Genomic DNA, 27,305 nt, shown 5'->3' with positions numbered 1-27,305 from the left:
GAGGTTAAGTCATCAAAAAAATTATAGTATTTAATGTATGTTCACCCAGTAACAGAGCTTCAAAATACACAAAGCATAAACTGATAAAATGAAAAGGAAAATTAACAAATTGACAATTACAATCTCAACACTTTGTTCTTAAATATAACAAGTAGAGAAAAAATCAGTAAAGATATAGAGGACCTGAAAAACACTATCAAACAAGTTGACCCAATTTCACCCAACAACAACCAAATACACATTTTTTTAATTGCACATGAAACATTCACCAAGATAGACCACACAGTAGTCCACAAAGCATGTCTCAATAAATGTAAAGGACAGAAATCATCAGAGTAGGTTCTTTAACCACAACAAAATGAAATTTGAAACCAATAAGAGAAAGCTATGTGGAAAAATGTCCAAGTATTTGGAAAATAAACAACACTCTTCTAAATAAATCATGAGTCAAAAAATCACAAAGGAAATTAGAAAATTTCAAAAGTGAATGTAAACAGAATATATAAAAGTTGTGGGATGCAGCTAAAATGGTGTTCAGAAGGATCTGCATGGTCTTAAATGTTTATATTATAAAATTAGAAAGCTCTAAAAATCAGTGTTCTAAGCTTCCATGTTAAGAATCTATAAAATAAGAGTCAAATAAAATCTAAATAAGTAAAAAAAAAGAAAAAGAAAGAAAAGAAAAAGCAAAAATCAATGAAAAATAAAATGGACAATCAGGGCTTCCCTGGTGGCGCAGTGGTTGAGAGTCCGCCTGCCGATGCAGGAGATGTGGGTTCATGCCCCGGTCCGGGAGGATCCCACATGCCGCGGAGCGACTGGGCCCGCGAGCCATGGCCGCTGAGCCTGCGCGTCCGGAGCCTGTGCTCCGCAACAGGAGAGACCACAACAGTGAGAGGCCAGCGTACCGAAAAAAAAAAAAAAAAAAATGGACAATCAATACAGAAAGTCAATGAAACAAAAACCTGATTCTTTGAAAAGATCGATAAAATTGATAAATCTTGAGCTAGACTGAAGAAGGAAAAAAAGGAAAGACAAAAAATATCAATGTCAAGAATTAAAGATCAGATATCACTAATGATCTTATTAACAGGACAATAAGAGATTATAAATAACAATAAATAAATTTGGCAACTTATGTAAAGTGGACAAATTCCTTGAACATTTCAAATTACAAAAACTGACAAAAGAAGTAACAGAAAAATCAAAAGAACCAAAAATTTATTAAAGTTATTATATTTATAATTAAAAAGCCTCCCCCCCACCACCAAAAAGTATTCCTAACCTACAAGGCTTTACTCATGAATCCTATTAAAGATTTAAGACCTCTCCTACACAAATTCTTTCAGAAAACAGTGGAGTCAGGAGCACTTTCCAATTCATTTCAAGAGGCTAGCATACTCTCATAGTTACAACAAAACAAAACTACAGACCAATATCCCTCATAGATGCAATATCCTTAACAAAATTTTAGAAAATCAAATCAAATAATATATTAAAAGGATAATACACCATAACCCAGTAAGATTTAGCCCAGAAAAGCAAGTTTGGTTTAACATTAGGAAATCAATCAATGTAATTAACTAAATAACAGAATAAAGGGAGAAAATATGCCCATTTCAACAGATGCAGAAAAGCATTTTCCAACACCCATTATGATAAAAAGTCGCAGCAAATAATTACGAGAAACAAGTTTCCTAAACCTGATGAAGGATAGCTATTAAAAAAAAAAAAAACTACATATAACATCATACTTAATGATGAGAGACTGAATGCTTTCCCCCTAAGTTTGGAAGCCAGGGAACAATGCCTACTCTTACCACTTCTATTCAGCATAGTACTGGAGGTCCTAGCCAGTGTAATAAGACATGAAAAAGAAGAAGAAAAAAAGATATACAGGTTAAAAGGAAGAAGTAAATCTGTATGTATTAGCAAATGGCATTATTGTGAACATAGAAAAATGTGTGGAGTCAACAAAAAGCTGTCAGAACTCATGAGTTTTGCAAGCCCACAGGATACATTAACATACAAAGAAATCAACTGCATTTCTATAAACCAGCAGTGAATGAACTACTGGAAATTGGAATTCAAAAACAATACTATTTACAATAGCATCAAAAAACATGCAATATAAAACATTGGTGGGAGAAATTTAAATGACAAATAAACGGAAATAAATACTATATTTATATGTCAGAAGACTCATTATTAAGACACCAGTTCCCTCAAATTTATTTCTAGGTTTAATCTAAAGAAATTTTTATTTATATGTTAATTCTATATTATATAACAATAATATTTTATACATTAATTCTATATTAAATGTATATATAGATTTAATTCTAATAAAAAATCCCAGCATAAAATTAATTAGTTGATTCAAAATGTATATGGAAATGCAAACAATCTAGTATAAGAAGAAAAATTTTGAAAAAGAACACCACCAGAGAACTTATACTACCAGATTTCATTAAGCTAAAGTAATCAAGACAGTATGGCATTGGCATAAGGATAAAGATTTAAATCAATGGCACAGAATAAAATCCCACTCCGAGGCATATACCTGGAGAAAACCATAATTTGAAAAGATACATGCACCCCAATGTTCACTGCAGCACTATTTACAATAGCCAGGACATGGAAGCAACCTAAATGTCCATCAACAGAGGAATGGATAAAGAAGATGTGGTACACATATACAGTAGAATATTACTCAGGCTTAAAAAAAAGAACAAAATAATGCCATTTGCAGCAACATGGATGAACCTAGAGATTGCTGTACTGAGTAAAATAAGTCAGACACAGAAAGACAAATATCATATGATGATATCACTTATATGTGGAATCTAAAAAAAGGGTACAAATGAACTTATTTACAAAACAGAAGTAGAGTCACAGATGTAGAAAACAAACTTATGGTTACCAGGGGATAAGGAGGGGAAGGATAAATTGGGAGACTGGGATTGACATATACACAATACTATATATAAAATAGACAGCTAATAAGAATCTACTGTATAGCACAGGTATGTCTACTTCATACTCTGTAATGGCCTATATGGGAAAAGAACCTCTAAAAAGAGTGGATATATGTATATGTATAACTGATTCACCTTGCTGTACACGTGAAACTAACACAACATTGTAAGTCAACTATACTCCAATAAATTTTTTTTTTACTTTTTTTAAAAAAGAATGCAGAAATAGAACCACACCTATATGGTCAGTTAAATTGGACAAACATGCCATTAATTCAATGAGGAAATATAGTATATTCAACAAGTGATGTTAAAACAACTGGATATCTATGTGGAAAAAAATAAATGTCAATTCTTCACTGACACTATATACCAAAATTAAAATGGATTATAGACCTAAATGTAAAAGCTAAGAATTTAACACTTCTATGAGAAAACATAAGAGAAAATATTCACAAATTTGAGATAGGAAAAGATTTCTTAAATGGGATAGAAAAAGCACAAACTAGAAAAGAAAAAACAGAAACACTGCACTTTTCAAAATTTAAGACCTCTGCTCTTTGAAAAATAACATTAATAAATGAAAAAACAAGCTATAAATGAAAGAAAATATTTGTAATTCATGTATCTGTCAAATGACTTCTACTTAGAATATAAAAAGAACTCTTAAAATAACATAAGACAACAAGACAATTAAAAGTTAGCAAAGATTTGAACAGGCACTTTGCAAAGAAAATATCAATATATGAATGGACAATAAGAACATGAAAATATTCTCAATATCAATAGTTTTCAGGGAAATGAAAATTAAACCCAAATAAGCTAGGACTACAGCCTCACTAGAATAGCTAAAATTAAACTCACTTACGATACTAAGTGTTATAGTGTAATGAGGATTCAGAGCAACTAGAATTTTCATACATTGCTGGTGGGAGTATAATATGGTATAACCACTTCAGAAAACAGCCAGACATAAAAAAGGACATACTGTATCCTATTTATATGAAACTTGAGAAAATACTAATTTAATCTATTGTGACAGAAAGCAAATCAGCGGTTGCCAAGGGACAAGGTAGGGGGGGACGTTTTTTGTAAAGAGACATATAAAGGGACTTTTTTGGATGATAGAAACGTTGCATAACTTAATAGTGATGATGATTACATGGATGTATAAATGAAAACATATACTTAAAATGGGTAAATTAGTATATCTCAATAAAGTTGCAGGGGGGTTTGTTTATTTATTTATTTTTGGCTGCATTGGGTCTTCGTTGCTGGGTGTGGGCTTTCTCTAGTTGCGGCAAACGGGGGCTACTCTTGGTTGCGGTGCGCAGGCTTCTCATTGCGGTGGCTTCTATTATTGCAGAGCACAGGCTCTAGGTGCGTGGGCTTCAGTAGTTGTAGCACATGGGACCAGTAGTTATGGCTCGCGGGCTCTAGAGCGCAGGCTCAGTAGTTGTGGCGTGCAGGCTTGGCTGCTCTGCGGCATGTGGGATCTTCCTGGACCAGGGCTCGAACCCATGTCCCCTGCATTGGCAGGCAGATTCTTAACCACTGCACCACCAGGGAAGTCCCAATAAAGTTGGTTTTAAAGAATGTTTGGACTTGAGACATGAGATTTTGGAATAACTCTTATTTTTGCCCTCTCAAATGTCTTTATTCTATCACCCAAAGGTTTCAATCATATTATTTTAATAAAAAAGCACCTCACCCTATTTTTACCAAACTGTATTATGTTAAATGTCAGTCTTAATCACTGCCATTAATATCTTGCCATGTTAAATTTTTGTTATTTCAGGAGTTATTAAAATATTATTTTTAACTCTAATAAAGACAAAAATATTTTTTATTAAGCACTTTCTATTTGCAAACACTCTCCCAGACACTTTACATACATTTTTCCAAATTCCTATAAATAATCCTGGAAGTTTAGCAACACTGCTTTTAATAAGGATAAGGGGCTTACACAAACCACAGAAGTATCTAGTCGATGATGGAATATGGAATCCAATTCCAGTCTGAGTCAGTGTTTTCACTGCAATAGCCACCACTCACTGATTATGGGCAGTATGATAACACTTAAAAGTGTAGACATACATTTTCTTCATTGCCTTAAGTAGTAGTAAAGTAATAGTAAGCATTAACTATTTCCACTAATGAATACAGTTTTCCTCAAGATTTTCCAAATGAAGTAAATCAGATCTTTGTCTCAGTTTCTACTGTTCAATGCCAGAGGGTAAGTGTTTTAAAACATAACTAACTCTATTGTTTAGTAATAATTACCTTCACTATCCAGGTCATCACTTTGAGCAAATACACTGTCAACATAAGACTCAGGAATGAAGGTCCATTCATCAAATTTATCAAGTATTTCTTCAGAAAAAGTCCCACTGCTGCCTGAGCCTGTTCCTTCTTCCACAGCACTTTTCATCTGATATCTGAGCACCATTCTCGCTAGGGTGGATCCTATATCTAAAAATAAAAAGATATACCAGCAACAACTTTTTATTTTTCAACATCTTTATTGGAGTATAATTGCTCTACAATGTTGTGTTAGTCTCTGCTTTATAACAAAGTGAATCTGCTATACATATACATACATCCCCATATCTCCTCCCTCTTGCGTTTCCCTCCCACCCTCCCTATCCCACCCTTCTAAGTGGTCACAAAGCACTGAGCTGATCTCCCTGTGCTATGCGGCTGCTTCCCACAAGCCATCCATTCTACATTGGGTAGTGTATATATGTCCATGCCATTCTCTCACTTCCTCCCAGCTTACCCTTCCCCCTCCCCATGTCCTCAAGTCCATTCTCTATGTCTCCATCTTTATTCCTGTCCTGCCCCTAGGTTCTTCAGAACCTTTTTTTTTTTTAGATTCCATATATATGTGTTAGCATATGGTATTTGTTTTTCTCTTTCTGACTTATTTCACACTGTATGACAGATCTAGGTCCATCCACCTCACTACAAATAACTCAATTTCGTTTCTTTTTATGGCTGGGTAATATTCCATTGCATATATGTGCCACATCTTCTTTATCCATTCACCTGTCAATGGACACTTCGGTTGCTTCCATATCCTGGCTATTGTAAATAGAGCTGCAATAAACATTGTGGTACATGACTCTTTCTGAATTATGGTTCTCTCTGGGTATATGCCCAGTAGTGGGACTGCTGGGTCGTATGGTAGTTCTATTTTTAGAAATCAATAATTATACAAGCATAAACATATATCATACCAAAGTTCCTTATATAGTCTCCTACTTCTAAGATTTTTTATTCTTACTTCAAAGTCACTTTACAATCATGATACTGTATAAAGTAGCAGGCAATGAACTTAAATTTTTTAAAAATTTACACAAAGTTTTGGTGTTGGTGACAAAACTGAACCTTTATGAAACTAACTTGATCCAGGAAAAGGTCTGGGCCTTGAAGCCAGACAGGCCTGTGCTCAAGTTACTTGCAAGTTATACAAGCTCCCTGAGTGTCAGTGTCCTCACTTGGGAAGTGAAGACAACAATATACACAGCACAGGATTATGGAAAAAATTAAAGAATATGAGGCATGTGAAGTTTTTAGCAGAACACTTAGAACACAGAAGATAATAAATGATATTCTTATTTTTATAAACTATTTGCTGAGTGATTCATTCTATTAGGAAATGTGATGAAATTTCAAAATTCTTCTTAACATTCTTCTTGCTATTTTACTGCATTTTATATTATGCTCTATTTTGACGAAATAAGTGGCAGAGTTCTCACTGTCCTACATATATCCTGGAAAATTTCTTCAAATATTACTCTCATAACTCACATTACAACATGTGTGCGTGACTCAAATAGTACCTGGAAAATGTTTTAAAGCTTTGAATTCAAAATGTTCTTTACTCAGACCAGTTGTCAAAAAAATTATGGCTATGCCCTCCAATCTCTCAAATGACATTATATTTTTTAAATTAGGTAAGACTTGTCAATACTTGTAAAAAACTTCATACAGAAACAAAAGAATACCCTGAATGTATATCTCCCTTCATACCTCTCCAAAGCCCCACAATTCCTCTCCATCAGAGATCAAAGATTAAAGTAAGCAGGTTGTTGGCATGAGACCAATTGAAGTGATAAAACATAGACTCTAATCATATTTCATTAGTTTCCAAGGTCCCCAAAGGCAACCAGGGCACCCATTTCTGGATTATTTTCTCAACATGGTCTTTTCACATTCGAACACTTATGACTACCATATCCCAATTGTCTTTTCACCAATATTAGTATACTAAAAACACTGTTCTCTAACTGTTTTTTCCCTTAAGAATGCATTCTAAGGGCTTCCCTGGTGGCGCAGTGGTTGAGAGTCCACCTGCCAATGCAGGGGACACAGGTTCGTGCCCCAGTCCGGGAAGATCCCACACGCCGCGGAGTGGCTAGGCCCATGAGCCATGGCCGCTGAGCCTGTGCATCCGGAGCCTGTGCTCCACAACGGGAGAGGCCACAACAGTGAGAGGCCCGTGTACCGCAAAAAAAAAAAAAAGAATGCATTCTAGGGACTTCCCTGGTGGCGCAGTGGTTAAGAATCCGCCTGCCAATGCAGGGGACACGGGTTCGAGCCCTGTTCCGGGAAGATCCCACATGTCGCGGAACAACTAAGCCCGTGTGCCACAACTACTGAGCCTGTGCTCTAGAGCCCAGGAGCCACAACTGCTGAGCCCACGTGCCACAACTACTGAAGCCTGCACATCTAGAGCCTGTGCTCCACAACAGGAGAAGCCACCGCAGTGCGAAGCCCGCGCACCTCAACGAAGAGTAGCCTCCACTCGCTACAACTAGAGAAAGCCCGTGCACAGCAACGAAGACCCAACACAGCCAAAAATAAATAAATTTATTAAAAAAAAAAAAAAAAGAATGCATTCTATGTCTGGACATTTGGATTTGCTAGATGTTTTTCTCCCAATGAATGCAAAGCATGCCACTGCATGAACATACCATAATTAATTTGAATAGTTCCTTTCGGGGAATACTTAGGTTTTTCCCTAATTTTTTGTTATTATGAATAATATTTTTTTTTCTAATTTATTTATTTATTTATTTATTTATTTTTTTATTTTTTTATTTATTTATTTATTTATGGCTGTGTTGGGTCTTCGTTTCTGTGCGAGGGCTTTCTCTAGTTGTGGCGAGCGGAGGCCACTCTTCATCGCGGTGCACGGGCTTCTCACTATTGCGGCCTCTGTTGTTGCGGAGCACAGGCTCCAGATGCACAGGCTCAGGAGCTGTGGCTCACAGGCCTAGTTGCCCTGTGGCATGTGGGATCCTCCCAGACAAGGGCTCAAACCCGTGTCCCCTGCATTAGCAGGCAGATCCTCAACCACTGCGCCACCCGGGAAGCCCTATGAATAATATTTTAATATGCATCCTTGAACATAATTTTTGTGCACATTAAGAATGCCTGGGGCTGCCCTGGTGGCACAGTGGTTGAGAATCCGCCTGCCAATGCAGGGGACACGGGTTTGAGCCCTGGTCTGGGAAGATCCCACATGCTGTGGAGCAACTACGCCCGTGAGCCACAACTACTGAGCCTGCGCGTCTGGAGCTTGTGCTCCACACCAAGAGAGGCTGCGACAGTGAGAGGCCCGCGCACCACGATGAAGAATGGCCCCCGCTCGCCGCAACTAGAGAAAGCCTGCGCACAGAAATGAAGACCCAACACAGCCAAAAAAATAAATAAATGAATAAATAAATAAAATGAAAAAAAAAACAGAATGCCTGTATCATGGACCCCTATCAGCATATTCCTGGGTCAAAAAAGTATGGGTGTACATTTAAAGTATTAATGGATATTGCCAAATTTTCCTCAAAAGAGGAAGATTTGAATTCATATCTATAATGTGTGAAGTGCCTGTTTCCACATATGCTTATCAACATAATTTCTTACCGAATTTTATATTTGCCTATACTATATTTAATGAGCACTTACTATGTGAAAAGCACTAGTATAGATGCTAGTGGTAACTGTCATCAATGTACTTAATGTATACAAGATCTATATTAACTTGAAATTACATCCTTAAGTGAAATGTGAAGTATACTAACTTGAAAATGCAAAGTATATATGTGTTTATATTTCCATGCACATATTTTAATTCATATGTAAGCATACAAAAAGTCTAGGGAAAAAATCTACATTGATTACCTATAAGTGAAAAAATAAGTTGTTGTTTTCTTCCTTAGGATTCTTATGTTTTTCTATTTGTAAATGCACATAGATTATTTGTATAATAAAAAATAAAATATGTAACAAAGAAAAGAAACCTGACAGAAAGATCCCACTGTTTTGCTCTATCTTTATAAAATATGTATTTGCTGGCTCATAAAGAACTTAAATATAATGTCAGTTTCAAGCATTTCTTGACAAAAAAAAAAGATATCCAAGCCTTTACAATATTTTTGGCTTAAGTTGAACCAAACTGGAATGAAAACTAACTAAAAGATTAGTGATTTTTAAAACTACTACTAAAATTAAGACTTGTACAGACTTTTCCTGTTAATACTTACTTGTCTCTTTTCTTAAATTAGATGTCTTATCTGGAAATAGAGGACCAAGCCAAGAAGGTTCAATTTTTCCCATACAAAATCCTCCAAGGCAGATGCTATTATTGGCCAGATCCAGGGCAAGCCTCTTTAAGAGTAAGCTGATGATTTGGCTGTCGCCTTTCCCAATGCTGATTGTTAGAGCTTTCCGTACATCCTGCTCACGGGATCCACTATTCAGTAACAGTTCTACCACTTTGGGACTGCTCGCTTTCTCACATACCTATTAAAGAAAAAGAGTGGGTAAGCACATTAACAACCTGTCATTTTTCCTTTTAAGAGACTGATAATCAAACTTGGTGTGATTTTTCCCTACATCCGTAAATTCAGAATGAAACAAAATAAGGCAAAACTCATCCTTGAAATAGATTAGGAAAATAAAATAAGATTAGCACCACAAATATCAGAGCAGCATAAATCAAATAAATCTGCCACATGAGAGTCAGTTACCATGAAAAAGACAACATGGTATGAAATAAAACTCATAGGCTTGAAGTCAGAATACCTGAGGCTCCAACAATTTACACGTTTCTCATACTTTCTGGACTTCTGTTTGCTCATTGGAAGACATCTGGGAAACTAGTACCTTAACACAGTAAATGCTACTGCCCTGCCTTCATTCGTGACACAGAATAACTAAGTGTGAGTATAAATATCATAAAATTTGCTAATGCCATATGCAAAGGACAGTCATCATTTACTTCTGGTTTTCCAGGACAAGAATTTTAATTTCCACAAAAACGTATCTTGTCTCTCAGTTTTCTACCTTTCCCTGAATGTTACGTTTTCAGAGCAGGTCCTCAAGGTGGGTTAGCATGCTAGCTGCTACAAAAACTAGAGTGACCATAGTAAGCAGAGAGAAGCCTTAGCAACCTGCAGCATAGCACACTGGCCCAACCCAGCAACAGCTTCTGAAAGGCGATGGAATGTGGTGTTACCAACTAGAAGAACAAAGTCATAGATGATATAAATATTATATGCCAGGTACTGTGCTAACTTCTATAAACACATTACCTCCAATCCTTATTTTTAAAAAACCTATGCCGTAAAAATTATTACCCCCATTTTATAGATGAATATTTAGGAAAAATATGTGATTTGTCCAAACCCTTAGAGCTAGTCAATAAGAGACTTGGATTTGAAATCAAATCTGCTGGCTCCAAAGCCTGTGCTCCTTTCATGACCCAATATTAAGGATTAAAAAATAAAAGGAAAGAAGACCCTAAGATTCAGGGTACCAGGTCAGTGGAACAAGATGGTTGGGGAAAATTCCTGAATTCTTCAGAATTAAAGTGTGTCCAAGAGGTTTGAGGGGACAGTCTTGTGGCGTGATGGCACCAACTTAGTGCCCATCGGTCTCCAGGATCACCCACCTTCAACCCATTCTCCCCAGAGCCACTATAGTACTTTTCTAGTCTGGATATGATCAGGTCATTAACCTATTTTAAAATCTTCTAAAACCTTTCTGCTCCAGGACATTCCCCCAAATACGACATGCAATTTTTCAAACCTTATTACCTTCATTTATGCTATTTCTCTTGCCTCAAATATCTAATTCTGTTCTTCAGCCAGTAAAAAGATGTTCATTCTTGAAGGAATAGTTTTAAACTCTCTTGCACATTAAGTCCTTGCTATCAACTTTCCAGGCTACACACACCCTTCTCCCTCCGATGCCCATCCCATTTTGTTTAACATAGCACTTAGCACACTGAACTAGATATGCTTATCTGTTTTATAACTAGAATGAAAGGCATGGATGCTACTGCAATTCAATTTGTACCTCTGTACCCTAGCACAATGCCTAAGGAATATATTTAATTTAGCAAATTATTAAAATCGTTTAAGGGCCCACAGGAAATTTTAAAGGAAGGAAGGAAGGAAGGAAGGAAGGAAGGGAGGGAGGGAGGGAGGGAGGGAGGGAAGGAGGGAGGGAGGGAAGGAGGAAGGGAGGAAGGGAGGGGCCAAAAAAACTCATTTCTTCTCTTGGAGCCCAGAAATCTTTTATCTCTAAATTATGGCATTTACTGCCTACCTTGTATTAAGGTGATTTATGTTTTATCCTCCCCCCATCTCCCAACAGACACTTTGAAACCATCTTGAAACAGGAAACTCCTTTTCTATTCTTTACTGAATATCTAGCACTGTGCTTTCCACAGAGAAGATGCTCAATACATTTTATAGCAGAATTTTCCTCAGGGGACCCAAGCTATCCAAGCTGATTTCAGGGATATGGTGCCATGAACAGATAAATATATAAGAAACAGTATCAGACAAAAGAAATAAAATTATGAAAGTAATTCCAACTTCATGAGGAGGAAAAAAAGTACTGCTCAGATACACAGCTTTGTATTTTAATAATGAGGATAATTCAAATATAATCAAACTGTAATTTACTATCCTTTGCCATCTTGTCTCTCATATTCTAATTTATAAATAATTCAGCCCACAATCAAATCCTAATATTTCAAACCAGCATTCAGTAATGAATGTACAACCCCCTCCCCCCACCACCACTATCATGAATCTGTTATGTAAACAAAAGATTAAAGCAGGCAGATTTTCCACTACTTACCTGTAGAGTGTCCTCAGGCAAGTTACTTAACCTTTCTGTGCCTCAATTCCTCTCCTGCATAATAGGATAATACTAGGACTTATTCCTAAGGTTGTTGTGAGGAGTTTATTAAGTAAAGGGCTCAGAGCAGGGCCCAGGTGATAATGAACACCACAGAAGTGTCTGCTATTATATTTATTCACAATTCATTATACTTGCTCTTCCCACCATGACTTGATGAGTCATCTTCAGGTCTCTATTCATGCATTTTCACACCCGATATTAATCCTCCATATTCTTCTCTACCAGTCATGTACATTACATTATTATTATATTCACCTCAGAAAACCTAACAAGATTAAATCTGCCCTTGCTCTGAATAGTTGTTAATATGCAGCTTTGGTGCATGAATAGTCTTGATTATGTTACTTTGCAGTGGTACAAAATAAAGTATGTTCAATCAATCTACCCACAATATTTAATCAACATTTATCATGTTAGATACAAATAATCTCTGACAACTAGGATAAATTCTTTACATTTAATACACCCATGGATGTAAAGATCTGATTTTAAGAAGAAAAGATATAAATAAGTACATTAAGTCCAAAAGAACTTGGGAAGAAGAATAAGGTAAAAATTCTTTTGTATAGAAATATTTGGATAAATTGAGAGAAAAGTAGAAAGCACTCCCTGTGGGGAATGTAGAGTAATTGCACTCAAGTGATTTTAGCTATGTTTCCCTAGGAAAAATCTGAAGGGGAAGTTTCTTTTCAATCCAAGTAACATTAACTCAATGATCTCAAGATCACACAAAAGATACACAACAAAAACATATTAAATTATTGAGGAAAATAATTTAATTATCTTTAATAACAGAGAAGCGACTATTTTTAATGTTGCTTGTTTAAATGAAATATGACTAATTTAAATAATTTGATTATGTATTTGGCATAAATTAATTGTGCATGAAAATGAGTTACAGGTTCAGTTTCTTTTTAGGTAGATTGCTAATAGGTGCTAACTTAATCTTACAGTTGACAAACTGATTTGAATCCATAGGTGACTGGGAAATTAAATAAAGTAAGGCTTTAAAAGTAAATTATTAGAAAACATAGCACTCTGCTGGTTATTTAATAATGTATATTAAATCACTACATAATTGCTTTGTTGGAAATATTAAGTAACCAGAAAATATATGTAGTGCTTCCCGAATGCTATTATAAACGCTAAAATTTATAGAATGAAGACAAACTTGAAATAACATGTAATGCACTCTGATAAATACATACCGAATTCATACTGTATGTAAAGCAGTGAGTTAGATATTCTGAATGATACATAGATGAACCTTGTACATCTCTACTTTCACATAACTCACAAAATATAAAGAGTGTACATAAACTGTCATGGACTTACACAAGAAGTAAATCTTTACTTTGTATGGAGGTCTGGGAGTGTGGGGAGGGCTTTATTGAGGACAAGGAATTTAGGTTAGATTTTGAAGGCAAAGCAGATTTAGTGTTTGCACAGTGCATGAGGGAAGGGAGAGAAGGGAAGCAGGCCCAGTGCCACACAACTGCAGGGTGGCCCACAGCAGGGTTGTCAATGTGTACAGCACCACGAAGTGTGCAGTACACAGCCTACAGGGCCACACGTGGTAGCCCTGAGGGGAGAATTTTCTAGAGAGAGAAACTGAAAACAGAGAGAAAATAGCTGAAAGATGATCAAAACAAGATAAAGCCATGTGTTGTATGGTGTGTGGCTGGAGAACGATTTGCACAGAGATGCATAGTAGGAGACACATTTGAAAAGTTACTTATCAACTTAACAAGCTAGGTAGAAAAATAAAATGAATGATTAGATAATAACACCTAAGGGACCTATTACCTCTGAAATTCTCTGAATCTAAACTCCTACAAGTCACAAGCATTTGTTCAATAAACTGATAAATTCTGTAGTGTAGAATAATAGGATGTAGATAAGAGCTATACAATGGTAGAGTCAAATAACAGAAAAAAACAAAAGTAAGTCCTTGAATATTTACCTGACAAATTAAAGAAGCTGCTTCTTTTGCTCGATTGGCATCCGCTCCCAACAGAAGCAAGCATTCAACCATGATGCTGTTATTCTGATCACATGCTCTCTCTAGCATCACACTTTTTAACTCATCATCCATAGCCAATTTTGCAAAGCACTTGCAACAAAGATTTAGAAACTAAAAAGAATGGAAGTGAGAATTAGAGTCAGCTAAATGTGTAACAGTTAGAATACAGGTGAAAAACATTGTACCTGTTGATCCTTTTGCTCCATGATGTTGGAGGACAACTGATGGAATATTACTGAATCAAAGGAATGATGCACCAGCAGCTTGGAAAAAGACACTGACAATTCCAGTACTGTCAAGATTGTCTGAAATCCCTGAAAGTGTGATCAAAAATAATAATAACAAAGCAATTGTGGACAAAAAATAAATAAATAATGTAAAAGAGAGACTGTATATGGTACTTAAAACCTTGGATGTTCACTTAGCTAAGTAGATGTATTTATTAGGTTTGTACTTTAAAGCTATAAACCTTGAGACAATGAAACAAATACACCTTGCTCTCTCATTACTAAGAAATAAGCAGGTGCACAGAGAATAAGATGCTAGTTAACAAACTATCATCTAGCAAAGCAGGAAAAATACCTAATACACCAAAATTTGCCTTTTAAAGATTCCCTGCCTGAAGCCATACCTACAGGTTGAAAGCCAGATACTAATCAGGATTAGAACAGCAGAGTCAGCAGTGTCACAAATCCAAATAGACCAGTGATGTGAATTGTTTATTACAAGATTGCAGATCAGGTTCTCTAGATAGCTGAGCATTTCCCCCAAAATTTTTGTGCTATCTTCTTAAATTTTAACCTCAGACAAATGCGAGTTCCTAGATTTTATTCACATTGAGTGCATCTGAGAGAAGCTCTAAAGACACTCTGAGATTTACATCCTTATAGCAAATCATTTATAAAGAACTGATCAGTACACCATTACTTTTTAGAACCACCCCAAGAGTTGTGAACTTCTGACTTGACTATTATATAGCTTGGGTAAACTCACCAAAGATCCACTTAACTTTTAAAGTTTTTATCTTTCTAGTATATATTAATGAAATCATCTAAATGTTAAAATTATTATTTTGAGCTCTTAAGATGCTGAGTTTCTACAAACGCTTCCTAACATTTGACAGGAGAAATAGTATTAATCTATGCAGGTCTGAGCAGCATGTGGTCCACTAACCTCTAGAGGAGAGGCCCTTGCAAACTCAAATGAATGCAATAGCAAAGCAGGTAATGCAAATGCACAGAAGGCATATAATTCAAGTTAAAAACTTATAAACACTGAACTGGCCAAATAAAATATGTTGACAAGCCAAATTTAGCCCACTGGTCAATAGTTTACAACCTCTACTATAAAAATCCTAAAATTTATGCTTAGATGAATAAATACTGACTGACACCTTCATACCTGCACAAAATAATTTCCTTTCCCTAGGATTACTTATAATCAATTCTGCCTTGGCTTTAATCAGCCTAGGTTGAGGCACATTAAAAAAGCAGATTTATAAAAGACATTTTGGTTCTAAAACACATTTTTGCTTGTGTGTTCAGCACTTTAAAATTTAAAATCTTACATGCATTATCACATTTACTAATAATGTCTGTGCAAAGATTAGAGCTTAGACATTTTCACTCCTGGTGAAGGCTGCCATTTATGAAAATATTTGGTTTATGAAAGTTGTAAACTCCATTACTAAAAAACCACAACCAAGGCAGAAACTCTTAAGGAAACTATTTGTTTTGCTAACATTAAAAGAAAAACACTCTGAAACAATTTACTTCTTAATCTCCCCTAAATTAATCTTAAACCAGTATCTTGGATTCCTTATAGACAGTTAATATAGATCCCATTTTAAATTTTGCTTGATGAAAAATGTTTAAAATATTGTTTCACTGCAAGAAAAAAAATCAAGGGGCAAAATTACTAGGTAAGCAGCTAACAATAAAACACAGAGAATGACAAACTTCAGAATAATTATAACTTTTACTTATCTAAAATCTAAGCAAATAAAGCTCAGCTGGCTGAAATTTCTTTAGCACATTCTGTGCTCTTTCATGGAAAAGATAAATGACAAATAAATATATTAATTTTAGAGATTTAGCTATGAAACAGGATATTTTGAGATTCAATCCAATTATCTTCATCTACTATAATTAAAATACTACAAAATGATAAAAAAGGTTTTCAGTTAACTAGAATATACCCATTAACGCAAAGCGGGAGTTACACCAGCTGGTCTGAAAGAGAAATCTGTGCAAGATCGCAATTCCCTTCAAGATAATGCACATACTTTCATCTGTATTTCACCAATATCCTTAAATCGTTGTAGGCTGGAAATCAGAACTTTTGCCAGCAGATGCCCAGTGGCTATGCATAAATTCTTCTTTGTAATCAAACATCCTATAAGACTTAAACCCAGACACTGAATTTCTAAAAAAAAAAAAGAAACAAAATTTATTGTTTTAAATCTCAAAACTGAAGAAAAAATTTAAACATGTCCAACCAACAGCTAAAGGCCTATAAAAATCTAAATCCTGAGTTCAATTGTACCAACCTTGGTCATCTGGATACATCTGCAGTGTGTGAAGCACCGAATCAATAGCATCTTCCAGGGATAACACCTCTAATGCATCAGGAAAATGTGCTATAGAAGAAATTACTTTTAATCCACATTTCTGAATCCCAGGATTTCCAATGAACTAAAGTCAGAAAGAAAATTAAGAATATTTGCTGTTAAAAAATGAATTCTAATACTTACCTTAGTTAAAGCCAGCTATACACTGATAAAATATAAACTAAGTAGTCTAAATAAAATTACTATCCTTGATTCTGCCTTATATCATGAATTACTTTTATTTATTATTAAGAATAAGAGCTAACATTTTAATGCTTATTAAGTACCTGTTCTGTGCCAGGCACTACACTAAATACTTTTACATGCTCTTCTTTGCAGGGCATTCTTATTAAACACACACTAATACGATTCCCATTAAAAGATGAGCTTACTGAGGGTTAGCAGGGTGGAGTAGCTATTCCTAAATTCTCACAGAGTGTACACTACTGGGAAGATACCAAATCAAGGACATTTGCTCCCACAGCCTAAATTCTTAACCAGAAAAATCAGTGCTGTCTCTCACCATAGAAAATACTAATTGAAAATTTACTCTTTACGTGCTTTATATGCCATATCTCATCTGTTCCTCCTCAACAGCCTCATCCAGTAGGTTCACCAGACTTTAAAGATGCAGGGACAAAGTGACCATATGTGTGTGGGTTTATCTCTGGGCTTTCTATCCTGTTCCATTGATCTATTTTTCTGTTTTTGTGCCAGTACCATACTGTCTTGATTACTGTAGCTTTGTAGTATAGTCTGAAGTCAGGGAGCCTGATTCCTCCAGCTCCGTTTTTCATTCTCAAGATTGCTTTGGCTATTTGGGGTCTTTTGTGTTTCTATACAAATTGTGAAATTTTTTGTTCTAGTTCTGTGAAAAATGCCAGTGGTAGTTTCAAAAAATCTAGAAACAATAAATGCTGGAGAGGGTGTGGAGAAAAGGGAACAATCTTGCACTGCTGGTGGGAATGTGAATTGGTACAGCCACTATGGAGAACAGTATGGAGGTTCCTTAAAAAACTACAAATAGAACTACCATACGACCCAGCAATCCCACTACTGGGCATATACCCTGAGAAAACCAGAATTCAAAAAGAGTCATGTACCAAAATGTTCATTGCAGCTCTATTTACAATAGCCCGGAGATAGAAACAACCTAAGTGTCCATCATCGGATGAATGGATAAAGATGTGGCAAATATATACAATGGAATATTACTCAGCCATAAAAAGAAATGAAATTGAGCTGTTTGTAATGAGGTGGATAGACCTAGAGTCTGTCATACAGAGTGAAGTAAGTCAGAAAGAGAAAGACAAATACCGTATGCTAACACATATATATGGAATTTAAGAAAACAAAAAAAAATGTCATGAAGAACCTAGGGGTAAGACAGGAACAAAGACACAGACCTACTAGAGAATGGACTTGAGGATATGGGGAGGAGGAAGGGTAAGCTGTGACAAAGCGAGAGAGAGGCATGGACATATATACACTACCAAACGTAAGGTAGATAGCTAGTGGGAAGCAGCCGCATAGCACAGGGAGATCAGCTCGATGCTTTGTGACCGCCTGGAGGGGTGGGATAGGGAGGGTGGGAGGGAGAGAGACTCAAGAGGGAAGAGATATGGGAACATAAGTATATGTATAACTGATTCACTTTGTTATAAAGCAGAAACTAACACACCATTGTAAAGCAATTATACTCCAATAAAGATGTAAAAAGAAAAAAAATGCTGGGACAAGAGCTCAAGTCACACAGCTAACACGTGTCAGGCCTAGTACTTGAATATAAGTGTGTCTGCCTTAAAAGTACAGAATCTTAATCACTATCTCTTCCAAACTTTTCATCTCAATTCCTCCAGAATTTGACATTATTTGACAGGTATTCTAATAGAGGCCACTTCTTTTCCCAGGCCATCCTTCTCATTGACTGAGAAGAAAACAGGCAACAACACACTTTCCAACCATGTGACAATCACAATCACACTTCCCCTCTTTTGATGTCTGTGACATATACCTAACTCTTACAGTCTGCTTTTCCATGGTGCTCTTTAAACTTCAACTATGATATGAATGCCCACCTAACAGTTTTCCTTTCAAAAATTACAATGCTATCTTTCTGAGGACTTCTGCTTTCATAGACACTAGTTTCATGGTTATCTTCACTCCAAATCTCTGATTGACCCCACCACATGTTCAACTATGGAGCTGAAATAGCTTCCAGCCAGACCTCAAATTCTGATGTAGTCTCTTCAACCAAAACCTCCTACCTTCCAGCCTGTCTCATTTCCATACTGTCAATGAACAGATTTTCATTCATTTCCCAATCTAGTCCCTCAATACCTCTCAAGTGTCCTTACTCAGCATCTTTCTTTGTATTGGTTATGGGGAGAAGCATCATTTTCTCATCCTGTGTCCTTCTCCTCCACCCCATAACTGCTCACCTTGGACATCATTTCATCTATCATTTCAACAAGACACTCATATTCTTGCCTCCCTTGGCATTTTTTCCCATCATTATTTCCGTCTTACCAACTCCTTGAGCAGTAAAAATATATCAGCTTTGGAGCCAATTAAATTTGAGTTTAAATTGTCTCATCACTCAATAGTTCCATGAATCTGAGGACCATTAAAAATGAATGAAATAACATTTCCTGAGAAGTGGTATTTACTCAGAAGGTATTATTCAAGAAATATAAAGAAATTCAAAGTGGTGCAAAGTGAAGCTGGAGGGATGGCTCAGTGTCTGTCTCGACTTCTTCACCTCTGAAATGATCCTAATAATGCAGTGTTGTTAGGAGTGTGAAATGAGATAACTCATCATCCATGCAATAAACATTGAGTGATGGCACAGTTCAGGCCTTGGGCTGAACACTCTTCTCAAAAGTGAAAGCCTTCTCACTGGGAGAGAGTATCCCTAACTTGGTCTTCCATTCCATCGAGCTATCACTTTTCCTTCATTTCTAAACTTATTAATAGAAAAGTCTACACCCACGACCCCCACATTCTTCCCACCTCTTAATTTCACATAACCAGACTTCTGTCCTATCCACTCCAAATTAAAACCATTCAAAGAAACAAGTCCTTTAACAACTGAATTGCTGCTTTTTCCTCCCTTGATTTCCATGACACAGTAATCCACTCCCCCACCCGCCCCCCGGCAATTATTCTCAAACTTTAAAACCATTCATTTACCCATCTCCTTCACAATCACTTCTTTCAACTCCAGGATTTATCCAAAGAACTTTTCTTAAAACTCTTCTATTCATGGATGGAATTTCATACACTATCATGGCTTCAAGTCACCATAACAACAATAGCAACAACCATAAGGATAATGCCAAAACCTAAGCAGCGTTTGCTATGTGCCAGACTTTCTTTTAAGCACTTCATATATATTAACTCATTTAATCCTCACAACAACCCTATGATGTAGACACACAATTATTCTCCCTATGTTACTGATGAAAAAAAACCTGAGACACAGAAACCTTTGAGCAGATAACTCAAAGCACAAGTTTGAACTCTCTTAAGCTCTAAGCCCATGTTTCTCTTTGCTTGACACCAGTATCTTTAACTCAGATGTTCAAAGTTAAAAGTTTATCATCTTCTCAAAGAAAAAGAAAAAAGAAAACTCACACTGTCATTCTGAACTTTCTGTTTTAATTAATAGTACCATCATTTCTGCCTCCTAGGCAGGGCCAGCTTCCGGGGTGCACACATGTGCAGTAGCACAGTCTCTGTGCTCAGAAGGGCCCCACACCTGGTTTAATGCTCTGCAGCTACCACCTTGAAATACTTAATAATTTTTTTTTTTTTTTTTTTTTTGCGATACGCTGGCCTCTCCCGTTGCGGAGCACAGGCTCCGGACGCGCAGGCCAGCGGCCATGGCTCACGGGCCTAGCCACTTCGCGGCATGTGGGATCTTCCCGGACCGGGGCACGAACCCGCAACCCGTGCATCTGCAGGCGGACTCTCAACCACTGCGCCACCAGGGAAGCCTGAAATACTTAATAATACTTAATAATACTTAATAATACTTAATAATTTTTAAACGAGAGGTCCTGCATTTTCATCTGTTACCCCACAAGTTATGTAGCTGGTCCTGCTCTTAAGCTCAAAATGTATCCATAGGCTTATTTTTATGCTAAAGTTAAGTCAAATTGATATTTATAAAGTACCTGTTCTTGTCTTAATACCATCACCTCTAACAAGTTTCTACTCAACTATTGGTTCTGCTACCCTGAGCTCCCCTAATCTCTATTTCAGGTGCAGTTAGATGATGACAAATGACTAGCAACAGGAAATCTGTGATTTGTCTATGCAGAAAGAGAATGCAGAGTATCACATTATTACATGTGATGGAGCTCAAATAAACTATTTGATGATTTTAAATAGTGGTGTCTGATTTTTGACAGTTTCATAAATTAGAAAAATATATATATATACACATATATGTTATTTACAAGCTTACAATGGACTTTCTTTCACTTATCAAATGGTCTATCTTGAAAATAATGATTTATTGCATTGTTGTTCAAATGGGTATTGAAATTAATTTACTAGCAAGTGTTGTCCACATGAAATTTTTGAAAGTACCAATGGTGGAAAGCTACAAACGTTGATTAGAAACATCCTATTACCTATGCTTCACAATTTTCCAAAGTTTTTCAAAGAATACAAATGGTTTCGCTAATGAGTGAGCTAGCCAGCTCAAGGGGAAAATGCCCACGCCATTCTCTTTCCTGTCAGCTAAGTCAATTGCAACTCAGAAAAACTTTCCAGAAAAAAAATTAATTGAATGTACAGCTAGAAAGAAGACACCATAGTACATGACTAACACTAAGACATATCCTAATAAAGTAGATTTCAAGAAAAAGAATCCTTTGGGGTCCCAGATAAAAATATCAAATCCTTTAAAAATGAGAAAAGAATCAAGTTGGTCTCAGACTTCTCCACTAAAACATTCAGTACTAGAAGACAGTGAAATGCCTACAGAGTTTTCAAAGAAAGAAAATAAAACCCCAATACTTTGCAACTAACCAAACTGTTTTTTCAAGAGTCCAAATATAGAAACAACAACAAAATGTTCAGGAAATGGAACTTTAAAAAAAAAGACCATTAAATGATAAATGGAAAAACTATAACAAAAGAACTTGCAGTGAACACTGAATCCACATGACTGTAGGCACAAGATGAAAACAAAGTTATTAAGTATGGTTATAGAGCTGAATGTAAATATTTTAAACCTCGTCAAATGTAGAATTAATTTATTTAACAAAAGCTGGTGATAAGATAGGTAGAAATAGTGGAAGATAGTGTGAATACTTCAATTTTCTCATCTTTTATAGCCAATGGTCAAAAGATACTTTTAACTCTAATAGTAATAACATTAACATTTATTGACCGAATACTATGTGCCAGGCATTGTACCAAGTACATGGCATGAATTATCTCATAAAATTCTTCATAATAACCCCAAGTGAAAAGCCATTTTATAGATAATGAAACTGAGACTGTCAATAACTTGTCCAGAATACATTTGTCTGTAGGTGGTAAAGCCAGATTCAAACCCAGATATCCTGATTCCAGGACCCACACACTTAACTATTAGAATATGTTATAGAGTTAAAGCTATAAAAGTAAACACCGTATAATCTGCTTTAATTGAGTGATAGAGGGGAGGAAGACATAAAGATGTGAAAACATGCTAATTTCATCAAAAGTGTGCATAATGTGCTAACATATATGAAGGAAAAAAAAAATGAGTACCTGGGTGATACATTCGTATTCATGGAAAACTGTAGATAATTCCATGGCAACACATTGGGAATCTCATCTAGTTGTTTTTAATCTCTATGTAGAACTACATAACTTGGAAATAATATAATTTATTTAATTAGGACCTATTGATAAGAATTGTATTGTCAGGACAGACTAAATTAAGCTGTAGTAACAACCTCAAAATTTCACAGGCTGGAAAAAGAAAAGGTTCAATTCTTATTCATGCTTCATTTGTGTTACCGGTCAGGAGGGGTCTCTGTCCAGCACAATCCCTCTGGGAGCCCTGCTAATGGAGCAATCACCATCTCAGACATTACAGGTCACAGTGCCTGAGACAGTGTTCTGTAGCCGCAGTCCCCAGCCTTTTTGGCACCAGGGACTGGTTTCGTGGAAGACAATTTTTCCATGGACCAGGGCAGGAGGGGATGGTTTCGGGATGATTCAAGCACATTACATTTACTGTGCACTTTATTTCTATTATTATTACATGGTAATATATAATGAAATAATTATACAACTCACCATCATGCAGAATCATGGGGAGCCCTGAACCTGTTTTCCTGCAACTAGATGGTCCCATCTGGGGGTGACGGGAGACAGTGACACCCAAGTGTGTTGCTTATGTCCAATCTACTCCATAATCTCGCTTTGGTTGCTGTCACTGCAGAAAACCCTGCTTCACAAAGACAGGACGTTGGAACTGGAAGCAGGCTTTTCAGTGCTTTTGTGGCAATCTCAGGATATTCCGCCTTGACTTTAATCCAGAACGTATGGAGATTTGAAGTTGTCTCAAACATATGTTTAAGGCCATTTGCAATCTCAAGCAACTGATCCTCTTCTAGCACGGACAAAGTCAATTCACCTGGCTTATTCACAAATGGGTCGCGCATCCACTCCTTCCCAGTTTGCGGGTCTTTTGTGCTTGGGAAGTAATGCTCAAACTCTTTTGAAAGCTGAGATAGGTGATCATGCACCAGCTGGGAGAAAGAAGACCCTGGCTCAGTCTCTTTCAAAACCTCTGCTAATGTTTGAAACATGTCAAAAATCCCAGTGTTCACTCGTCACCCCTATAATTCCAGTTTGGCTTTGAATGCAGCCACTTTATCTGCTGACTTGAACACAGCTGTCATTCTCACCTGAAGTGACAGATTGAGTTCATTGAGCAGGTTGAATATGTCACACAAGTAAGCAAGTTTTTCAAACCATTCTGTGTCACTGAAATGTGCTGTCAGTGGTGACCTTTTCTAAAAGAAATCTCTGGAGCAGCTCTCGTAACTCAAAAATGCTGGCCAGTGACCTACCTTTAGAAAGCCATCTCACTTCTGTGTATGAGGGAAGACGTGTGTGCTCTGCGTCCATCTCCTCACAAAGCTGTGAGAACAGACATGAGTTAAGGGCATGTACTTTAATGTGGTTGATAATTTTAATCACATCCTGCAAAATGCTGTTAAGTTCAGGTGACATTTTTCAGCTAGCCAGCATTTCTCTATGGATGACACAGTGTGTAGACTCACATTCAGAAGTGACCTCTTTGACCTGAGTAGTAAAACCAGAAAGCCGTCCAGTCATGGCAGCCATTCTGTCCGTGCATATACCGTCACAAAATGACCAATTCAGTTTTCCTGATATGTAATCATTCAAAGACTTGAATAGTTCTGTAGCTGTGGTGTTGGCTGGCAACAAAAGTGCACATAACATATCCTCATGCACATCCTCCTGAAAATATATATCACACAGAAACAAGCTTTGCTGCCTTGTTGTCAACATCGGTAGACTCATCAACCTGCATTGCGTACCACGGTGACTCATTAATCCTCTCTAACGATTGTCCCTCAATATCCTCTGCTATTTCATCAATTCGTCTAGTTATGGTGCTAGCTGAAAGAGGAACACATGCCACTTTTTGAACTGTAGCCTCTCCTAAAAGTTCACGACAAATGCCCTTAGCAGCAGGCAGGATCAACTCTCCACCAATAGTAAAGGGCTTCTGAGCTTTAGCAATGTGGTTAGCCACTAAGAATGATGCTCTTAGTGCAGACACATTTGATGAAGTGGTGGCCTTCAATAATTGCTTCTGTTCTTCATGTTCACATTTTTTTCTTTTGAAAAACTCCAAAGGCTTGTCTTTTAATGCAGGGTGCTTGGTCTCCATGTGGCAAAACAGTTTTGAAGGTTTCATGGCTTCGCTGGATAGCCGGTCGCCACATATTATACAAAGCAGGCTTGGAAAATGTGAATCACCTGTTGCAATGAACGCTTAATTTAAGGACTCAGTATTTTCTTTCATATGCAGCTTTTTGTCAGCAGTCTTAGAGTCTTCTACTGTCTCATCATTGGGTCTTTCTCCCTTTTCAAAGAAGCTCTCCAGCGATGTTTGTTTTTTACTCATTTTGGCTAGGGTTAGCTTGTGGGGGGCTTACCAAAGCTGACTGAGACTAGTGTGCAGTGAAGGAAAGAGGCACGGACGGAAGTGGTAAATAAAATAATGGGAGGGCCATGTGTGGACTAAACTAAGTGTCAGATTCTGACTTAAAGCCTGCACCAGATGCAGCTTGTCACTTGCCACTCACTGATAGGGTTTTATTTATTTTTTTTTTTAACATCTTTCTTGGAGTATAATTGGTTTACAATGGTGTGTTAGATTCTGCTTTATAACAAAGTGGATCAGCTAGTCAGAAAGAGAAAAACTGACAGGGTTTTTGTATGAGTCTGCAAGCAATTGATTTATTATGGTCTCTGTGCAGTCAAACCTCTCTGCTAATGATAATCTGTATTTGCAGCCACTCCCCAGCGCTAGCATCACTGCCTCAGCTCCACCTCAGATCATCAGGCATTAGATTCTCATAAGGAGCATGCAACCTAGATCCCTCTCATGCACAGTTCATAGTAGGGTTCGCGCTCCTATGAGAATCTAATGCCGCCACTTATCTGAGAGGAGACGGAGTTCAGGCGGCAATGTGAGCGATGGGGAGCGGCTGTAAATACAGATGAAGCTTCGCTCGCTCGCCTGCCACTCACCTGCTGCTGTGTGGCCCGGTTCCTAACAGGCCACGAACCAGTACTGCTCCATTCCTGTGGATTGGGAACCCCTGTTCTGTAAGATGCCTCACCAGTAATTAAATGTTTGGTCCAGAAATGACAGATGTAACCTCTACTTACAACTGCTTGGTCAAAACCAGACACATGATCCAATCTAACAACAAAAGGGCCAATAAATACTATCCCAGAATCACCAGAAGGTGGAGAACTGAAAACATTTGGCAAACAACACTAATGATTACCACATAAACATTTAGCTTGTTACCACATTTTTCTTACTACAGATAACGCCACAATAAACATTCTTGTTTAAAAAAACTTTGTGTACATGTACAGGTATATCTATATTATAACTTCTTAGAGTGGAACCGCTGGTCAGAGAACATGTCCATTTTAATTTAGATAGATATTACTAAATTTCCCCCAAAAGGTTTTTCTTTTTTAAAATTTACATTTCTTTAATAATGACTGTACGTACTTGAGAACCTTTTCATGTGTTTATATGCCAAATTCATTTTTACCTTTAAATCTCATCTACATGAGATTTAATCTTTAAATGAGTAAGGTAAATATGCAGCTTCCTTTGCTTTCTCCAAATGGCCAGAGAATTAGTTCTTCCAACACAAGCAATCTATTTCCCTCTCCAGTGGTTGGGAAATATCATATATGAATTGAACATTTGCATTTGAGTCTATTTCCTAAATCACCATTATGTGACATTGATCCATCTCCAGTGTCAATGTCACACCATTTTAATTACTAAAATTTTATAATACATTTTATAATCTACTAGAGTTAGGCCATATTAATTATCCTCTTTTTCAAAATTTGACTGGTTATTCACGTATATTATTTAATTAATTTTCTCAAAATTTTATACTAGCTTATCTAGTTCCATAAAATACTATTGTTATTTTTACTAAGGGTTCATAAATCCAAATCAATTTTCATTTTTAAAAAATTAGTAATTTTATCAAAACAGAGAGTATATACGTTTTCCTATGTTCAACTCTTCTTTTGTACTTACTCTCAGTTGTTTCAGTTTTCTTTAGAGTAGTTTTATACACTTTTATTACTTTACTCCTATGTAATTTCTTTTTGCTGTTGTTATTATTGTTACTTTTGCAAAAAAGCTCTTTCTTTCACTACATATTATTTACAGTTGAAATAAATATCTTCAGTATTTAAACTGGGTACATTTTGCTTTAAGGTTTTTGAGAAGCACACAAGCTCTTTGATTTGTGTCCATTTAATCAGAAGATTGGTTTGACTTTGTAAGTTCCCTGGCTGAAGACAGCAGCATTGTCACTGCAGACAAAGCACAGATGTGACCAAAATGCTGAGAGTCCTATTTTCTACTGTGTTCTCCAGAGACGATACTGGGCAAATCGATCTCTCTAGAATAGGTGACTGAATGTTTCATGTGCAGAAAAAGCTAAAAGGATCAAGCATAAATGGAATGTCAATATTTCAGACATTTAACTTCACCCTGAATGTTACTGGATTTATACATACATATGTATATATATATAGTATGTGTATATATTTACATACACACATATATATCTCCAAACACTGATTCACTTTAATAAATACTTTTAATAGTCTTCACATTGTAAATCTTAGTTGAATCTCAAATTCTACCTTATTTGGAAGT

General features: G+C 36.5%; 1 protein-coding gene across 3 annotated transcripts in view; it reads right to left on the bottom strand.

The window, feature by feature from the left end:
• The window catches only part of LRRK2 (leucine rich repeat kinase 2), a 150,624-nt gene that overhangs the window by 77,899 nt on the left and 45,420 nt on the right, over positions 1-27,305 (bottom strand). For all 3 annotated transcript variants that reach the window (XM_029204420.1, XM_029204421.1, XM_029204422.1), the window contains 6 exons: positions 16,769-16,913; positions 16,505-16,644; positions 14,406-14,534; positions 14,161-14,331; positions 9,527-9,785; positions 5,262-5,450 (listed from right to left, as the gene is read on the bottom strand). In XM_029204420.1, coding sequence (XP_029060253.1) covers positions 5,262-5,450; positions 9,527-9,785; positions 14,161-14,331; positions 14,406-14,534; positions 16,505-16,644; positions 16,769-16,913 — 1,033 coding nt within the window. The remainder of the gene's footprint in view (positions 1-5,261; positions 5,451-9,526; positions 9,786-14,160; positions 14,332-14,405; positions 14,535-16,504; positions 16,645-16,768; positions 16,914-27,305) is intronic.

The sequence above is a fragment of the Monodon monoceros genome, unplaced genomic scaffold (assembly GCF_005190385.1).
Source record: "Monodon monoceros isolate NGI ecotype Baffin Bay Population unplaced genomic scaffold, NGI_Narwhal_1 Super_Scaffold_6, whole genome shotgun sequence".
Lineage (NCBI taxonomy): Eukaryota > Metazoa > Chordata > Mammalia > Artiodactyla > Monodontidae > Monodon > Monodon monoceros.
Note: the sequence above shows the minus strand (reverse complement) of the source record. Positions and strands in the feature narration are given on the sequence as shown.